The 18580-nt window shown below is 41.1% G+C and overlaps 1 protein-coding gene across 4 annotated transcripts in view; it reads left to right on the top strand.

The window, feature by feature from the left end:
• Positions 1-341: 341 nt before the first annotated feature.
• The window catches only part of map4k2 (mitogen-activated protein kinase kinase kinase kinase 2), a 33249-nt gene continuing 15010 nt past the window's right edge, over positions 342-18580 (top strand). For all 4 annotated transcript variants that reach the window (XM_053416054.1, XM_053416052.1, XM_053416053.1 and 1 more), the window contains exons 1-13: positions 342-684; positions 8320-8377; positions 9493-9583; positions 10448-10512; positions 11286-11341; positions 14306-14353; positions 14470-14512; positions 14637-14709; positions 15489-15620; positions 15801-15863; positions 15982-16063; positions 16608-16724; positions 16918-16996. In XM_053416054.1, coding sequence (XP_053272029.1) covers positions 592-684; positions 8320-8377; positions 9493-9583; positions 10448-10512; positions 11286-11341; positions 14306-14353; positions 14470-14512; positions 14637-14709; positions 15489-15620; positions 15801-15863; positions 15982-16063; positions 16608-16724; positions 16918-16996 — 1000 coding nt within the window. In that variant the 5' untranslated portion in view covers positions 342-591. The remainder of the gene's footprint in view (positions 685-8319; positions 8378-9492; positions 9584-10447; positions 10513-11285; positions 11342-14305; positions 14354-14469; positions 14513-14636; positions 14710-15488; positions 15621-15800; positions 15864-15981; positions 16064-16607; positions 16725-16917; positions 16997-18580) is intronic.

The following is an 18580-nucleotide window of genomic DNA, read 5'->3' as shown; positions in this document are numbered from 1 at the left end:
CCATGTTGTTTAATTTATCACAAGTAAACAAAAGTCAGAACTCTCTTTTTTTATCTCGTGTTCTAATCCCCTGGCTTAGAATCTTGATTCACTATGATGTTTTTTCTTTTTCATGATTTATTTTCCCTTTCTAGTTTGACTTTTAAGTCTCTAAATTTGTAATGTTATTATTATGAAAAAGTTGATTATATTAATTTTATTTACTAAACCTATTGTCATTTGTTTCACGTGGTTATTTCACGTTTTCTTTTTCTACTGTTCAGGTGAACCTTGACACAGGCTGAAAACACCCAGTGAGCGATTTGTGTTGAAATGTTTTACAGTGTAGGATTGTGTCTGCTCATGCGTGATGTGACTCCAGCGCCGCTCGGGAGCTACTTGCGCACAGACTCTCGTCAGTGTCAGTGATCGCGGAGTTGCCTCCGTCCTGTCTCTGATCCCTCTGCCCCACTCATCGGATCGATACACCAGCAATTAGTCAGCTCCAATTAGTTCCCATCCCGCCGCCAGTCAGATTGTCGTTCGCGCGCTGCCTCCTCATGTGGGAGTAGAAGCCTCAGCCTCCCACTGCAGCCGAGCTGGTCTCCAGACATGGACACGATCGGGGTGTCGTTTCTGGACCCCCTGGACGACTACGAGTTAATCCACCGGATCGGCTGCGGCACCTACGGAGATGTGTTCAAGGTGAGTGAGGTTGATTCCAGCGATACACACACACAGGGAGTGAAGCGTTAGGGTCTCTGCGGGAGATTTGACTTCCTGTCATCAAGGTGAACACTGGTTTACACTGCCCTCCAGTAAACATTGCATATAGGGGATGGGATGTCCAAAATCTTATTGGAAAACATTCTCATTCATGTCAATGTGAGAGAGGGATCAGGCAGGTATTATTCAGAGGACAGTGTCACCTTGTTGCATCAGTGGTGCCACAGGTATGTTTTCATGTTGTTGGGCAGTATTATCCTTTCACGGTGCATTTTTTGTGTTGTGGTGCATCTATTTGTCGCAGCTGTGTGTGTGTGTGTGTGTAATTTTCTGAAAAATGTTTGAGTAAAAAATAAGCAGCAGGGTCTGAAATACCTGATAACACATCATCAATGTAACACATTCTATCAAATCACAGCCGTTGTACAGTATCTACCCTTTGTCTTCAGTGGGAGAGTGCATGTCATCTCTGTTCACTCGAAGACTTTGGTGTCAGGATGCAAACATCCTGTGCTGCTAACCTGCCCCGCTGCCTTGTGCATCCTGCAGAAGAAAAACAAGAATTTGTATTGTTTAAATTTACACCCTAGACAGCAATGCTTGAGTAAATGTGAAGGTGCTGGGGCAAAGGAAAAAGGACCTGCACGGCCAGTTTCTCCACTTTCTCCACCTCGCCCCATGTCTTATTGTACTCTGTTAGTCGACTAAAACAATATAAACTTTTTAAGGTTCTGTAGGATCATATTGACCTTTGTAATCCAACTCTGTCGTTCACAGACTACTATCAATCAATCAATCAATCGAAATTTTGTATAGACCACCTTCACAAATCACAATTATTCTCATAGGGCTTAACAAGGTGCAACATCCTCTGTTCAGACAAAAAGTGCAATAGATGACGCTTGTAACTGAGAACATCAACAAAATAACACTATTTACATCATTGATTTGAAGATTTGGGTCATTATGGAAAAGTGTGTCAATGTTTAAAATCAGAACATGTCTGATAGAGATGAAGGGAGCAGTAAAGACAAATGAATTGAGGAGTTGTTGTCAGTATTGGTGGAGAATGTGAGGAGGCGTATTGTGTGTCAAGCAGTCTTGTTCTAATCATAGTCAGCGATCAGCTGCCACTACTAAACTGTTTCACAGTGGCTCAGGGGTAGGGGGTCGTCCTCCATCCAGAAGGCTGGTGGTACGATCCCAGTCTCGCCCCCATTCCGAATGCCGAAGTGTCCTTGGGCACCCCAAACTGCCCCTGATGGTTGTGCCGTTCTCATGGAGAAAGTGCTGCCCAGAGATGGCAAAGAAACACAACCGTAAACCGTTGTGATCAAGACTAGAAAAGCACCATATAGAGACAGACCGGAAAAAAAGAAATACATTTAAAAAGTAATCTCTGCCTGGATCATGTCCAGGCTGTAATGGCGGCAGTGGTGAGGAGGTGTCACAGCAGAGGGAGACCAAGGTTCTCACACACAGGTAGTGAACAATGGTTTTGGTTAAATGTTACCCAACAGATTGTGTCTGACGTCACTGTGAACTGTATTAAACCAGTACAGGATCTTTAACTGAATCCAGCACAATGCTGGGAGAGTCTGAGCAGAGCCAAGTTTCATAAAGTGTAATAAGCTGGAGATTGTTCTGTAACGTCAGATATTTTGCTGGTAAACAAACACATTGTCTCTGAATATTTAACTGGTATTTTTGTATGAACGTGTTTTTCATATCGTCATTATGTTAATAGAAAGCGGAATCTGGTTGCAACCATGTTTCCTTCAACATTACTGTTGCTGAAATATAGTTGTATCAAGTTTCTAGTAAACGGGTTTGTCGTTTTCACACAAAGGGATACAGATGCAGTCGTTAGGGGGGCAAACCACATTGGTGCGTACATTTTGAAAAGTTCGACAGGACTATTTCCTGTGTGTCACTGCCTGATACCCTCACCACGTCTCCTGTCTCTCCCTCGCCGTCTCTATATATTAAGAGCAAATAGCCAAAACATATACTCAGCCACTAAACAGAAAGTCCATTGCCCCAGCTAACATAGCTCCAGACATAACAGGAGATGGATCAGAGCAGAGGTTTTTAGATTTTACAGATTACCCATAGGAATTAAGATTATATTTGCTAGGGATTATTTCTTGCTGCAGATTCATCTGCATTTTCTTCTACTGCTTTTACAGTTTTCGTATTACCGCAAAATCTTTCCCACGAGAGCTGCTTTCAGTTTGTTTTCAGTGGTTTGTTCATGGCAGCCGTTCCAAACTGTGCAGTACATTTCCTGAGCTGAACGTTCAGTGACTGCAACAGCGGCTCCTCACACCACTCTCTCTACGTACAGACATGTTGCAAGTAGAACAATCAACACGTTCAGCAGGGATGGCCTCCAGAACAGCTAGGATGCTCTCGGTCACAGATTACTCAAGAGTGTGTGAGTGTACTGGAGAGATGGTCATCAGGCCGCAAGGACCAGAGCATCTGTGCTTTCAACAGCGATTTGCATATAGTCTGATTTAATTTGAGACTTGTCTTTAAGAATTTACCAGTACCGCTGTAAATGTTCAGGTCCAGTCTCTAGCGAGAGCTGTGTGGGGTCTGATTCTGAAGGGATGTCACTGGAGTCAGTGTGGGTTTGACAACAAATGTGAAAAGAAAAAAAGGAATCTTGGTGTGTGGCTCTGCTGCAGGCTACTGGCTACTTTAACTGCCACTTTCATAACACACCAAGAAATCTGTGTTCAGGCTTCTGGGTTTTAAAATTGCATTGTGGGAAATTAAGAAAATACCTGTGGTTCTGCTGCATCAATATTCATTCTTCAGCTATCCATCATGAGTCCCCACATTGTTAGAGGAGTGCAGAGTGGACTCTGTAAAGGTTCTATAAACCAGATTATAAACATTAATACAAACACCAACAACTATTTCATTATAAAATAAAGGTACACTGGAGTAATGTCATCCCGAGCAGAGAATAAAGTAATCTTGTTTTGTTCCCAAGTTTAAAAAGTGAGATACCAGAGTCCAGTGTGGTGTTGAGGTGAAAGAACCTTCTGGAACGAGGTTCTTCAGCTAAAACAGCTCAGACGAAAGCTCCTTTCCCACTGGCAGTCTGTGGAACCAGCATTTTGCTCGGTTGGCAAGCTGGGCTCCGTAAAACATTGGTGTAAAACATGAGCGTGGTTCAGTCTCCCAACAGTGAATGACCCTCACGTTGAGTATATGTTGTGTCAGTTTATATATAATTAATAGTATAGCGCTCGTTTAGGTTTAGGTTAGGGGCGGCTGTGTCTGAGGGGTACAGTGGTCGTCCTCCAACCTGAAGGTCGGCAGTTCGATCCCAAGTCTGACCTATCTGCATTGCAAAGTGTCCTGGGGCAAGATGCTGAACCCTGAATTTCCCCCCATAGAACAACAAAGTGCTACGAATAGATGCACTGTATGAATGTGTGTGTGAATGGGTGAATGTAAAACTGTACTGTAAAGTGCTATGAGTGGTCATCAAGACTAGAAAAGCACGATATAAATACAAAACCGTTTACCGTTTAAACCCTGGGCATTAATCCAGGGGAAAGAAGATCCAGATTAAGCGTCTAAATGTCCAAGAAAACCAAGAAGTCTTTTACACACGAATATGAGTAATATTCAGCTGACTGTGACATTGGTACTCTGCACCATATTTGTGCCTGGCCTGTGCGTCTGCTGTGAATGGGAACAGCACCACAGTCAGACAATAGCACACTCTCAGTGCCGCTGTTCTTGGGTTCGGCGAAGCTGCAACCGCAGGAGTCAAGGGTGAAACCTCTGGACATGTGACCGTGTGGGCCTTCACTGGACTCTTATTACACTGCTGTTATTCAGAGGAAACTCCGTTCAGAGCTCATGTGTATGAGCCTCGTATTAATCCTGATCCGTGTCCTCCTGTGGCTCCAAACAGCCAAGGCTCAATCAGTTCTATTTTTAAAGTAAGATTCAGTTAGTTTGAATAAGTTAGGGCATTGGGGATTTTTTTCTAACTCAAATGGGGGAGAAATCTAAGAGTAAAATCAAGTTAGTAAGTATTAGATTATTATTTATATCCCTCAAAGCCACATTGAATTGATTATCTGCATGAAACACCTTGTGCAGGGTTTAAAGGAATCCTCCAGCAAAGTCATATTTACTCATGACACTGGGGAGCTCTACAAAGAATTGTATTCACACGCTCATCCGTACGTCCAGTTTCCTGAGTTGTAAAGTCTTTCAAACCTCAGTTAGTTCATGTACTAAATTGGAATGTAAACAAATTTGTTTATGTCTTTAAAAAAAACATTGACCCCCCTTGCCAATACTGGCAGAATGAAAAAGAGCAAAGAAAAGGGATCAGCCATTAGTATTATGGTTAAAAAGTCAGGTGATTGGCGCTTTTGAAAGAAGGATATACAGTTTGCAAGTGACAAAAGTTCACATTAAATGTTACTATTAAGAGCTGTTCTCAAATGATGTTATTGAATTATAGGAGATGATCTCAGCAACTCGAGAGCTCGTGCACCAACATTCGCGCAGGCTTTCCGAGTTGTTCTTCTGAATTGAGATGGCGTTAACGTGAACTTTCCCACTCTGACCCAATTTTTTTATGATTCCGACACGACATCAACACACACAATGTGACAATTAGTCACTAGTAAGGGCCAACTCCCCAAATCCTGATAATACAGTTCCCATAATGCAACTTGATAGCTGGTATATGCTTCTTTCAAACTGAGAGATGAGGGGTAATGTGGGGTTTCACAGTTATTTTGTCAGATGTGAAGCTACTCTATAGGAATGTACTTCTTTAACAAGAGTCGCCCTGCTCCCCCTCTGTCCCACTTTAATCTGGATGATGTTTCCTACACGTGGCATCTATTGCACTTCTGTCCGTCCTGGGAGAGGGATCCCTCACATGTGGCTCTCTCTGAGGTTTCTATGTATTTTTACCCTGTTAAAATGGTTTTTAGTAGTTTTTCCTTACTCGAGCTGAGGGTTAAGGACAGAGGATGTCACACCCTGTTAAAGCCCTATGAGACTAATTGTAATTTGTGAATATGGGCTATACAAACAAATTGATTGATTGTCCACAGCTCCTGGCGAGTGGCACAGATGTGTTTGCCAGGATTTTAAAAGTCTTACCTCTTTTGAATATTTCACTTTACTCCAGATATTTTAACACAAGGAATGATTATTTGTTCATTTAAGTTTTTCACGTTTATTAGGCCATGTGGTAATGCAGTGCCAAGTAGATTTGAACAAGGAGTTTTCTCATGATATTATTTTATCCCTTGGCACAGACAAACACACACACACACAATCACACAAACAAACAAACAAACAAACAAACAAACAAACACACACACACCATAGTGCCCCTGATCACAAGACAGCAAGTTGTGTAGTGTTATCTGCAGTGTTGGGAGTAACGCGATACAAAGTAACGCGTTACTGTAATTCCACTACTTTTAGCGGTAACGAGCATGTAACGAAGTATTTTTTTTAATCAAGTAGCGCAGTTACAATTTCTGAAATTTCAATGAGTTCGTTACTCGCGTTACTCTCTTTTGAGAAAACTGAACACTTGCAGACAAGAAGACAAGTGAAGCAGATCCCGAAAGATGGTCGAGACTTAAACTGATGTTCTGGTCGTTTATTTGAGCCGTCCTTGTAACACCGTACACCTTAATAAAACTTTGAACAACTTAGAAACACCTTAAAACAACCGTGGACACCGTAAGACATTGTGATTCTTCGGAGGGTTGCTAAAAACATAAACCTTTTCCGTAGCACCGTTGTAGTCATCACAGGATGTCCGCGACTCTACCGGAACCGTTTCAAAATAAAATAATTTAACATTTTCACAATAAAACATTTTCACAATAAAATAACAGAAGTAACTTAAAAGTTACTGAGCCTAGTAACTAATTACTTTTGATATACAGTAACTGGTGAAGTAATTCAATTACTTTTAAAAGAAGTAACTAGTAACTGTAACTAAGTACTAATTTTCAGTAACTTGCCCAACTCTGGTTATCTGATTATAATCTGAAAGTGGTGTCGTCTGAATTCGGCATGACATACACCTCTGGTAAGCGTTCATTGACTGGACTCCAGGTTTTATAAATCCTGACTCCTGTTAGCTTTAGTTAATGTCGTTAAACCAGATGTTCACACACATTTTTCCAATCTAGACTGTAGGGCTGGGAAACTACCCGAAAATGTATCGAAACCGACATTTGTAACCTCTCACAACTTGGTTCATCATTTCCTCAATTGTGTACTGCACTTCACCTGCCAAACACACCACAAGGAGATGTGACACGCACAGCCCGGACATCAGGGTCAAAGTAACCGAATGATCCGGATTCATCAGCCGACATCATCGATTAGTAACTAAATAAATGTGATGTCAGTTTGTGTGAAGCGCGACAAGGATGAACTGATTGGATTCTAGTGGTCAAAGGTCAAGGTCACTTTGAAGAATTACAGTTGGACAAAGGCCTGTGCATTATTTCTGGCTCGTTGATCAACACGCAATATCGTTTCGGCTTCCTTCCTCCCATTTTGGACATAGCTCTATAAGCAGCTGTTATTTCAGGCCTGTCTAAATGAAAACCATGTCGGAGAAGTTACTATCACTGTAGTCACAGGAAGTCCTGTGGTAGAACAGGAAAGAAAACAGGAAGTGAGTGCAGCCTAGCCACAGGTTGAGTGGAGGCGACCTGCCGTGTTCCTATTGGCTGGTGCCTCGTTTGTTTTGGATGCCTGGAGTGAGAAACGGTGCCTTCGACGTCAGAGCAGTCAGTGAATGGGGATGACTGATGTTCCCAGGAAGAACTGAGGAAGCTGAAAACATGGTGTAGCTGTTTTGAAACAACATCCACCATCAACTCTGCTGTACTATTATGAAATAAGTCATGTTTGCACTGGTTTGACTTTGTTATGTGATGTACAGTGTGCATCTGTATTAAATTACATTTACACCTCTGGTTACTACGGAGCCCCTAAAGTCTGAAAGAATGACATATTTGTATCTTTATTATCTTCTGGGCACAAGTTACAATCTTGGACCCACAAGATATGTCAGGAAGATTGCTAAAAAGTGCTTTGTAGATCAAAAAAAATCTGTTCATAATGTGTCCTTGACCACCTGTGGGGGGGGTTTATTCAAAAGGACCCCAGTCAACCCTGAGTGTGCACGAGCACTCGACAAACAGAACCAGATGAGAAACCATTGATGTGGTTTCCATGGGGACTGGTTGGACCAGCATCACTTTCTGCTGCGGCTCTAGCAGGTCGCACATTTTCATGAGACCATCCTAAGGTCATCTATTTGATTCTGTCAATATATCAGCATGTTCTGTTCTAAGTTGTGTTTCTAAAGGAGGATATGCACAAAATTCTTCATAACCTATTTATCTGTACCTTGTTTTTGAATATGGTTTTGGAATGACCTCAACATTTGGTTATTTAGTTACCTGATTTTTTATACATGAAACCAATCCTTGTCCCTAAAATGGGTACAGGTGCAAGGATGGGTAACTATAGGGTATAATGTATATTCATATATTTATTACATATATTTTTCATCCCGTTCAGGCCCGTAACATCAGGACATCTGAACTGGCAGCTATCAAAATTGTCAAGCTGGACCCAGGTATGTTCCTTATCATTCCAGGTTAAAACATCATGCCCATGGTTGATTCCTAGCAAAACAGCAGTTACAGGTTGTTACCGTGTCTAATTACTAATGTTTTGTGAGATCAAAACGGCAGCTTAGAGCTTTAGAGACCAAAAATAACCCGGGCAGACACTGGCTGACACAGACAGGGTGAGACCCTATAAACATACATACTCCTAAATACCCCAATTATTGTGGTACAGTTGGGACCACTTTACAATACAATAAAAGACAAATGGCAATATGTCTTTGCTTGGATGTAGATTTGTTTACTTTGTTGCACAGCAGGTCACACATTCATCACACATTCATTCACTCTGGGCAGAATGGCAAATGTCCGCATGGGACTGTACTTTAAAATCCCTTTTCCCTTTAATCAAAGGATTGTGTTTTTCTTAATTAATATTACAATGCTAATACACACATTATTAGCATTCAATTATACACATTCATGTTTCAGACTGCTGAAGCTTTATACATGCTTTGACTGAATGTGTGAAGGTATTTTGGCCCTAAAAGAGGAACACTGATTTGTCCCAATTAGTTACGCTGTTGAAACATCGAGAGGGGACAGTTTCACAGCCACTGTGGACACGAGGAAAACATTACAGCAACTAATAACTCTCCTAAAGTACATACTGATAATCAATAGAGGATGAACCCGGTAAAATATCAATTTAAACACACAAATAATAGTTTAAAGTGAACAAATGATTAATAAATATAACGAAAGGAATGATTTAGTTCTTGTATTTGTATAATTAGTTTTCCACCTTGAAATGTAAATTTGGAATATTATAATGTATTCAAGCAACAAGTAACAAATGAGACTTTTTTAAACATATTGTTCTGGATTTAAAAATAAAAGAAACTTTTCAGAAGCTTTACCTGTCATTGACCCATGTGTGCATGAGAAAAATGATAACTAACAATAAGCATATTACTACTAATAATAATCATATTAACTTTGATTTATATCCCCTAACCCCATACCCTAACCCTCCTCGTACACCCAATGGTTTACTGTGCTATAATTTTCTGTCCAGCTATATGAACTGAGAAACCACTCGCTTCCCTGTATGTGTGTTAAGGTGATGACATCACGTCCATCCAGCAGGAGATTACCATGATGAAGGAGTGCAAGCACAAAAACATTGTGTCCTACTTCGGCAGCTACCACAGGTGCCGCTTGTTTTCTGCCTGTTCACTTCACCTGTGTGGGATTCCTGGGGCTGTTGGTGGACTTAAATATGTGGAATTTGACTGTTATCGTCTCCATACTGCTGCTTGATTCATCTCCCATTTGTTCTACTGTTTAGTTAGACGTTTGGTCGAGCAGCTTGTGAATTATACTAAAGGTTTTTATGGGAGTGATGATTTTGCTTAGGAATATTAAGCAAAATATTCCTAAGCAAATTTACATTTCTCACCTTATGACTGGACACTGGGATTAACTCCACGTTTCACTCAGTTATAAAAGTTGACCAATTATCTTATATATTCATCCTGATGTTAAGAAAACTATTGAATTCAAAATGATATAAATGAATTACAGAACTTAATTAGCATAAAAACTAACAGAATATATACACACAAAGACTTATTTGTTGTTTTCAGTCAGTCTTATACATTATATTACATTTTAATGGTGGTTAAAGCGAATTTTGAATTGAGCTGTACATGTTTTATTGAATTATGAGGTAAATCTCTATTGGTGATTAAAAGAATGTAAGCTCAAACTAAAGTGGGTGTATTGACTCAAACTTTTCTCTTACTGTCTTCTGGAATATTTAGAAATTTTGTTCTCAAGATGCTTTGTTGGCATTTGATAAAATCAGTTGGGGAATATTTAATTTTATGTATTTATTAAGAATGTTTTACATGTTTTGTATCACTAATTTGTAAAGATAATTAGTGATACTTCCTTTTTAATACCGAATTCTTCCATATTGCTTTTCACAGTCCTAGCAGAACTGTGTCTTAATCCCAGAGGATAAGCAGAGCGCGTGTCAAATACCAAGATAACAGACTTGTGTCTCTTTCCAGGAAAACCAAGCTGTGGATCTGCATGGAGTACTGTGGAGGAGGGTCCCTTCAGGATATTTACCATGGTACAGATACAAATAAATGTGAAAGATTCTGAGTGTAGGTCTCGTATTGCAGCCTATTCAGTATCATCTGCAACATATAACCATTGTGTGTGTTTATGTACTTGTACATACATCTTTGTGAGATCCATTTTGAGTGGGGACATTTCAGGAAAGCGTGGACATTTTGGTCGGTTTATGTCTGTATGATTTTAAGAAACAGTGGAGATATCTTTTTTGTTACACAGAAACAAAGTGTAAAGGATTTATGTAATTAATTATATATTTAATTGATAATTGATCAACTTCATATGTGTTTTCTCCGTACTCATGGTAATTAGTGAAAACCAGGGAAAACCTCTTGTTTTCCCGATTGGAGCCTTGTGGTTCTTCTATTGCTAACCTTAAACTCAAACAAGATGAATGGGAATTTGAAAGCCTCAATAGGTTATTTTTTTATCATACACATTTATTAATAAAGTGAACGTGTGCTTCCTGTTATTAGCTGAAGTGACAGCTATGGTATCTCCTTGTAAAATGGCAACAAACAAGTTGGAAGAGAATGGCTGCCACCAGTCACCGTTACTGGAAGTCCTGTCAAAAAACAATCCAATATGAATTCTTATCTAGCAAATTAAAAAGATCGGATCATTTCGTTTCATTTTCCAGAGTGTTACACTGTTGCTATCACCCCACTGATTTTAAAGATTAGCACGACTCCCTGTAAAGCTGATGTTGTGAGGTTGATGATGTTCCTCTTCTTGAGTCTGAGCTGTTAATCAAACTGTTCTTCGCAGTGACGGGCCCATTAAAGGAGAAGCAGATTGCATACGTGTGCAGAGAAACCCTTCAGGTAAGGCTCTTTGGAGGAAAGGCAGCTTATTGTTGTTGGAGCATTGTAAAGACTCGAAGACAGTGAGTCATGTGTTTTTCCCAGCAACGGAAAGGCTAAATAGTATTTAACCTCGCCAGACCACTAAATATACAGTGGAGCTAACTGTTGCTGCAGCATCACAGAGTCGAGAGCAGAACATGCACACTTTTGTCAGCGAGTGACCTGCTGCTCACTTCAACGCAGCTACACAAACTAATGCTGAATTCAAAAGGAAGAAATCCCAGATCATCTTTTTAACCACATTTGATCGGTTTGGCACATAATCTATACGAAGCGATTTCACAGCTAAACAGTTCACTGCTGTTGGCGTCATCATGGCCACGGTGCACAGAGAAGAGGGAACAAACAGGCCACAAACTGAGAAGTGCTGCTTCGACAACCAAGTGGTTCTTCCTACTGTTGTGTTGCTGCAGTTTTGAACTCTTGGTTTCACTCGTCCTTTTCAACATAGTCCATTGTTCAGTCACCAGTATACTTTATTACAACACATTACTTAAATTAGTTAATGTGTAATATCTGATTTCATGAAACACAGTCTCAGTTAAATACATTTTGAGACCCATTTGTTGAAAGACCGTAAAATCATTTGTGCTTGTTTTGAACAAACCACATATTATCATAACTAAAATGTTAAAAAAAAACTTAAAGCAGAATAATAAGTAATAATGATTATATAAATATAGAAGAATGTAATTATTGTAGTTGAGACACATTATTGTCATCATGCTGTTCTGTGACTCAGTGTCATTGAGCAGGGCTTCTTCTAATAATGTATCTTTTTACATCCCTCTGATGAAGGAAATGCAAATGTATTTTCAGGTATTTTACTTGCTGGATAATGTATCATTACATTATCTATACACAGTTTCTTGAATTCTTTCAATCTTTAGATAAAACAATATAACACTACAACATCACATATTGTGTGATAGAGATTTTTATCCATATCACCTACACTCAAAATTATGCGTAAAACATAGATTTTTTTTTTTGACTTACAAATTAAATCTCCATGTGACTTAATAACATTAGTTCAATGTAAAGGATCACATTGAATAAAGTGTTTTCTATCATGTGAGTAAATCAAGTAACTAGATGGTCTGTAGATGGTCTCATTTTCAGGCCTTAGACTTTTCATCGACTCTTAATATTGTGCTCCTGTGGGGCATATCGTAAATAACAAATCAATCATATTAATCAAATTCCCTGAAAATCCTTGACACAGGACATCCCAGAACCTTTTTTTTTATTATAGTACGGTGGCCCTGAGAGCTCAACCAACAGCAGCTTAAGAAAACACATGCAAGTTGACAAAACACAGGCAAAGTAACAAATATCTTCATCAAGTTCACAACACAACACATTACAGAAACGCGCAGTAAATAGACACACGCTCTATAAATAGACAAACGCGCTGCAAATAGTGAAACGCGCTGCAAATAGAGAAGAAACGACAACGGAAGTGTTTCCAGAGGACAGCTAAAAGAAAGAAACACCCTAAATATGTTTAGAACTTAAAATAAGCTTTCTTCTACAGAAGCCTATTACATTCACTTCACCCAAAAATTATTCAGTTTTTCTGGGATAATTATCTCGGAAATACCGAGACAAATGCCCCAAAAAATTAAAAATTAAAGTGAATGCAATACGCTTCCGTATTCTTCTGTTGATTCTTTTTTTTATTATTTATCTTGCCATTAAAGTAGGCCATCACGTCTCAAAATAAATTCATGACATTAATGCTGTATCTAGACCCACATTCATAAATCGATTTTGTCCTGTATTGTTAAATGTTAGAATAACAAATTTAATCAAAAGGCTGTTATGTGGGGTGGAACTTCTAGCTCTAGTTCCAACCCTCCTCCTTTGATGTGCGGCGCAGGATGATGTGCGCTGCAGGACGAAGTGCACCACAGGACGATGTGCGCCGATGTGCGCCCCAGGATGATGTGCGTCGCAGGATGAAGTGCGCTGCAGGATGAAGTGCACCACAGGACGATTTGCGCCACAAGACGATGTGCGCCGATGTGCGCCCCAGGATGATGTGCGTCACAGGATGAAGTGCGCCGCCAATGATGTGCGCCGCAGGACAATGTGTGCCGATGTGCGCCGCAGGATGATGTGTGCCGATGTGCGCCGCAGGATGATGTGCGCCGCAGGATGATGTGCGCCGCTGGATGATGTGCGCCGCACGATGATGTGCGGTGATGATGATGTGCACCACAGGATGCTGTGCGCCGATGTGCGCCCCAGGATGATGTGCGCCGCAGGATGATGTGAGCCGCAGGATGATGTGCGCTGATGATGATATGCGCTGCAGGATGATGTGCGCAGCAGGATGATGTGCGCAGCAGGATGATGTGCGCAGCAGGATGATGTGCGCCGCAGGATGATGTGCGCCGCACGATGATGTGCGGTGATGATGATGTGCACCACAGGATGCTGTGCGCCGATGTGCGCCCCAGGATGATGTGCGCCGCAGGATGATGTGCGGTGATGATGATATGCGCTGTAGGATGATGTGCGCCTCAGGATGATGTGCTCTGCAGGATGATGTGCGCTTCAGCATGATGTGCACCGCAGGATGATGTGCGCCGCAGGATTATGTCCGGTGCTGCAGGATGATGTGCGGCAGGATGATGTGCGCCGATGTGCGCCCCAGGATGATGTGCGCCTTAGGATGATGTGCGCTGCAGGACGATGTGCGATGGTGATGATATGCGGCGCAGGATGATGTGCGGTGATGATGTTTGCCGCAGGACGATGTGCGCCGCAGGATTAAGTGCGCCGCACGATGATGTTTTCTTAAGTTGCTGTTCGTTGAGCTCTCAGGGCCACCGTACTACAGAGCCTCCTGAAAAGTGGAGAGCTTTAAAAAAGTAATACTACAATATATATTTATATTTATACCATCTTTTTCAGGGCTTGTATCACCTTCATGAAACTGGCAAAATGCATAGAGACATTAAGGTAAAGCATTTAAAAACATTATCAAGGTGTTACTTTATAATTGTGTTCATACATTGTTGTACTTTTGATTGTCATGGGAACAGATGCTCACATTACAATTGGTGTTCTCTCTGCAGGGAGCCAACATCCTCCTGACAGAGAGGGGAGATGTGAAACTGGGTTAGTGGTGATTTGCATCGGGCACACATCTGCAGCACTCATTTAACTCCTGCAACTCATCAAGTGTTGGCGAAAAGCAGGCCAGCAGCCCCAGTTTAACCCTGTCTGTCTCTTCTGTGTCCAGCGGATTTCGGAGTGGCAGCGGAGATCAGCGCCTCGGTGGCCAAAAGGAAGTCGTTTATCGGAACACCCTACTGGTGAGATGAACGCAGCTGACCTCTATCTGTTAACAGTAGACGTGATTTGGATGAGGGATGCAAGTAATCAATTTGGTTTTCTTGCAAATGTCCTTTTTCATTATATCTGACAAAATCTATGGCCAAATGTACAAAGTACACAGAATTCAGCGCAACTACGAGAACAGTGAGTCAATAGAAGAGTATCCTCATGATACTCAAGAGCTTCAAGTTGTGTGCAGCATATGCAGACATGCAGTATAGCAACACATTATATTTGTGAACTTACTACTATATTGAATGAAACTGTCTTGCGGTATAAAAACTGTATAAACAGATGGGAAACAGCTACAGACAGGGGCGGATTTCCTGGGGGGGGACAGGGGGGTCCGGACCTCCAGAGAGTTGTCCCTCTATATATCACTGCAAACATATGCAATGATAATGTTAAATAGTGATACAATATGTACTGAATGTATGTACTCCCAGTGGACCGCACCGCTCCCCCTCCCGTGTATCACACACACGTTTTCTCTCTCTCTCTCTCTCTCTCTCTCTCTCTCTCTCTCTCTCTCTCTCTCTCTCACATTAATCAGACCTCAAATTGTTCATTTAATCTAACCCGGACCATCTTTGTACGTGCAGCTGCATCTTCTAATGCACATGTGAGGCAGGAGGTCAATCCACAATTAAGATGTTCGCAGAGGCCATGTAAACAGCCGGTATCTCCTTTTCAGGATAATCTTATCCAATGTCCCCTTCCTCTTATGTCTCCTCTTCATTCTTAATCCTCTGTCCAGGATGGCTCCAGAGGTGGCTGCAGTGGAAAAGAAGGGCGGCTACAACCACCTGTGTGATATCTGGGCCGTTGGAATCACTGCCATCGAGCTGGCTGAGCTCCAACCGCCCATGTTTGACCTTCACCCAATGCGGTGAGTCAGGACAGACGACGGGGACTCGAGCTCAGACGGATCTAATGAACTCATGTCAGAGCAGAGAGATAAACAGTAGAGGCGTGTGTTATGTAACACTGCATTTCATTCCTGGACAGTCACTGCCTATAAACAATTAAGACCTTAGACAGTGCAGTGACATTTAAAACAATGTTTCAGAGCACTGATGTTGATGTCCAAGAGCAGCTTCCAGCCTCCGAGACTAAAGGATAAATCCAAGTGGTGAGTTGGACTGCCAGGGTTTGTCCTTTCAAAATCATTTAGTATTGAGACAAAAAAAAGATGTCAAATTGATTCACACTGCGTCACCCCCCTCCCCCTGTTTGTCCGCTCTGTGCAGGTGTGCAGGTTTCCAAAGCTTTGTGAAGATGGCGCTCATTAAAAACCCTCGTAAAAGGCCCTCAGCCGAGACGCTGCTGCAGGTTGGCTTCTTCTATGTGTCATTAATGAAAAGTGGTTAACCCGCCATTATCATAAAGGCACTTTCACCTAAGTTCATAAATGCCATTTTGTTCTTTTTTGTTCCTGTTGTCTGCTTTACCTCAAAGTCATACAGGTGATAATAATGAATCTGGTAATCATGAATTGAAAGATGAATGGTAATAGTAATGAAAATGAAAAGCATCAGAGGGGTGCTGCATACCCTGCTCTATATACCCCAGTCAGACAATCCTGCCTTTTTTTATATTGTAATAATGCCATTTCACAATGATGTCATATATATATACACTATACAACGTCATGCTGACATCTTACCTCATGGTTCCTTCTTCATGATGTCACTTTTCATACAAGGGGGAATAAGTTAATAAGCTTTAGATTGTCTTTAATATTTGTGGAGCTATCCTGGATAAGGTCTGGAGCCAGCTTAGTCAAGTAAACTTGCACAGACTGACATGGTTTTCTGAAATCCAACTGAGCTTCCTAATAGTGTCAAAGTCTCTGATCTACACCTTCTTCCTCCAGCATCCATTTGTGACACAGCTACTGACCCGTAACCTGGTCATTGAGCTTCTGGACATGGCCAACAACCCCGAGCTCCACTCTACCCACACTCACAGCATGGACGACAATGAGCTGGAGGTCAGTGCAAAGGAAGGGGTCCGAACTGACACCACAGCGGGACAGACAAAGATTCATAGACTGATCAACAGAGGATATTTATTATTTACAATATTTTAGATGGAAAAAAATTGAAAAGAAACAGATAAAGTCTGATTCATGGTGAACGGTGTTTTTTTCTTTGCTGGTGCGACACATACATTTTTGTTGACAGATTGGGGAAATGGCTCCTGACAAGATTCAGTCAGCTGGGAAACACCTGCCTGCAGAGAGGACCCTGTCCGAAGAGCAATGTGAGGACACACACACACACACACACACCCACACACAATCAACTTAACTCAACTTTTGCAGTTTTTCAACACACCCAATATACAGTCTTCCTTCACACACGCATGTGTATTGTTTGTTGTTAAGTGTTGCACAGTTTGACTGTGACAGCCACTGCGTGTGCTTGGGCTTGTGACTGTATGCGTGCATATGTAGATATATTGTATGTCCGTTGTACTTGCTGATGAGTCGCCTCATTGTCCAGCACGACCCCCAGTATTCGGTGGTGTAATCTCCAAAATATGAATGAGGACAAAAGCCTCTCAGTCAGCCTGCTGGTGGCTGCCCTCCTTCTGTATCTCGTCCACACATGTGGGATGGAGGTTGCGTCAGACGGTGGCACAGCGAACATGCCACTGGTGTGTGACAGACAGTGCTACCTCTGTCCCACACGCTGTGGCTAGAGTGACTTCACATTGCTGAACTGCCTAAATGCTTCTTGTGGCCCGGGTGTTTCTTACGTGACAGTCTGGTTTCACTATCTGTCTAGTCCCATATCATAAACCAACTTGGTGCTGACCTGTACTTTCCCTTTCACACACTGTGATTCATAAATAGACACACAAGCCACAAACACATTTAACACTTGGGTTAACACTTTGGGTTTGACCAATATGGGCTCACAGTGCCTCTGATTTTACTACTCTACTTACCAGTGCAGTAAGTAATTGTTTGCACATTGGCCACTAGGCTGATAAAACTAGATTTGGCTGGCTATCAAACCTCAGTACTTTATTTGTACTCTGTAAGTATTGCAAACTGAAACGTTGACATCAATTGTGTGGTCAGTTTTGTAATCTTTAAATTCTACCCCACTCCCACTACTAAAAGATACTGAGACCAAGAACAAATAAATCATATAATATTTACAATATTCCAAGTTCTGTTCTAGTTTAAGGAAGTCATGATAGATCACATACAGTATGTGACATAGCAGTCTAGCAGTAGCTTAGGTGGCTCTCAAATGTAAAAGGGAGAAAAAATAGTGCAATATAAACATTAAGGGGAATTAAGGACAGAGAGCATCGAGGAAAAATAAAAAAGATACAAAAATATAAAATCCTCATGCAAATGATATAGAGCAGTATTAAAAATGTTGCTGCATTACACTGTAAAACAGCCAAACTTTCGATTAAGGCTTCACCTACAATTTTACTGTCCAACAACAACAATAGATCTTTGACCAAAAAAGGGCACAGAATGTTCACTGTGATGGAATCTCTGTGTGAAGCAACTTTCAAGTCTCCGCAAGTTGATTTCCATTCTGTAGTTAAACGACTGACTTCTGTTGAGGTGGTAAAAAAAATCCAAAGCATGTAATTTTTGTGAGTGGAGTAAACAATGCAAAAATACAAATAAAAACAAATTTTGGAAGTTTATTTATACCCCTCATTTTTTCATTCCATAACTAGCATTTTTTACTTGCATATGGCACAATAGCCTCAAACACAACACTTAAAATCTGTGAATTCTACTTGTGTCTTTTCTTTACTGAAGAGCCAATAAAAAAAATCATCCTCAAAATGTTGAAAAAAACGGGTTCATGA

The sequence above is a fragment of the Pleuronectes platessa genome, chromosome 23 (assembly GCF_947347685.1).
Source record: "Pleuronectes platessa chromosome 23, fPlePla1.1, whole genome shotgun sequence".
NCBI lineage: Eukaryota > Metazoa > Chordata > Actinopteri > Pleuronectiformes > Pleuronectidae > Pleuronectes > Pleuronectes platessa.
Note: the sequence above shows the minus strand (reverse complement) of the source record. Positions and strands in the feature narration are given on the sequence as shown.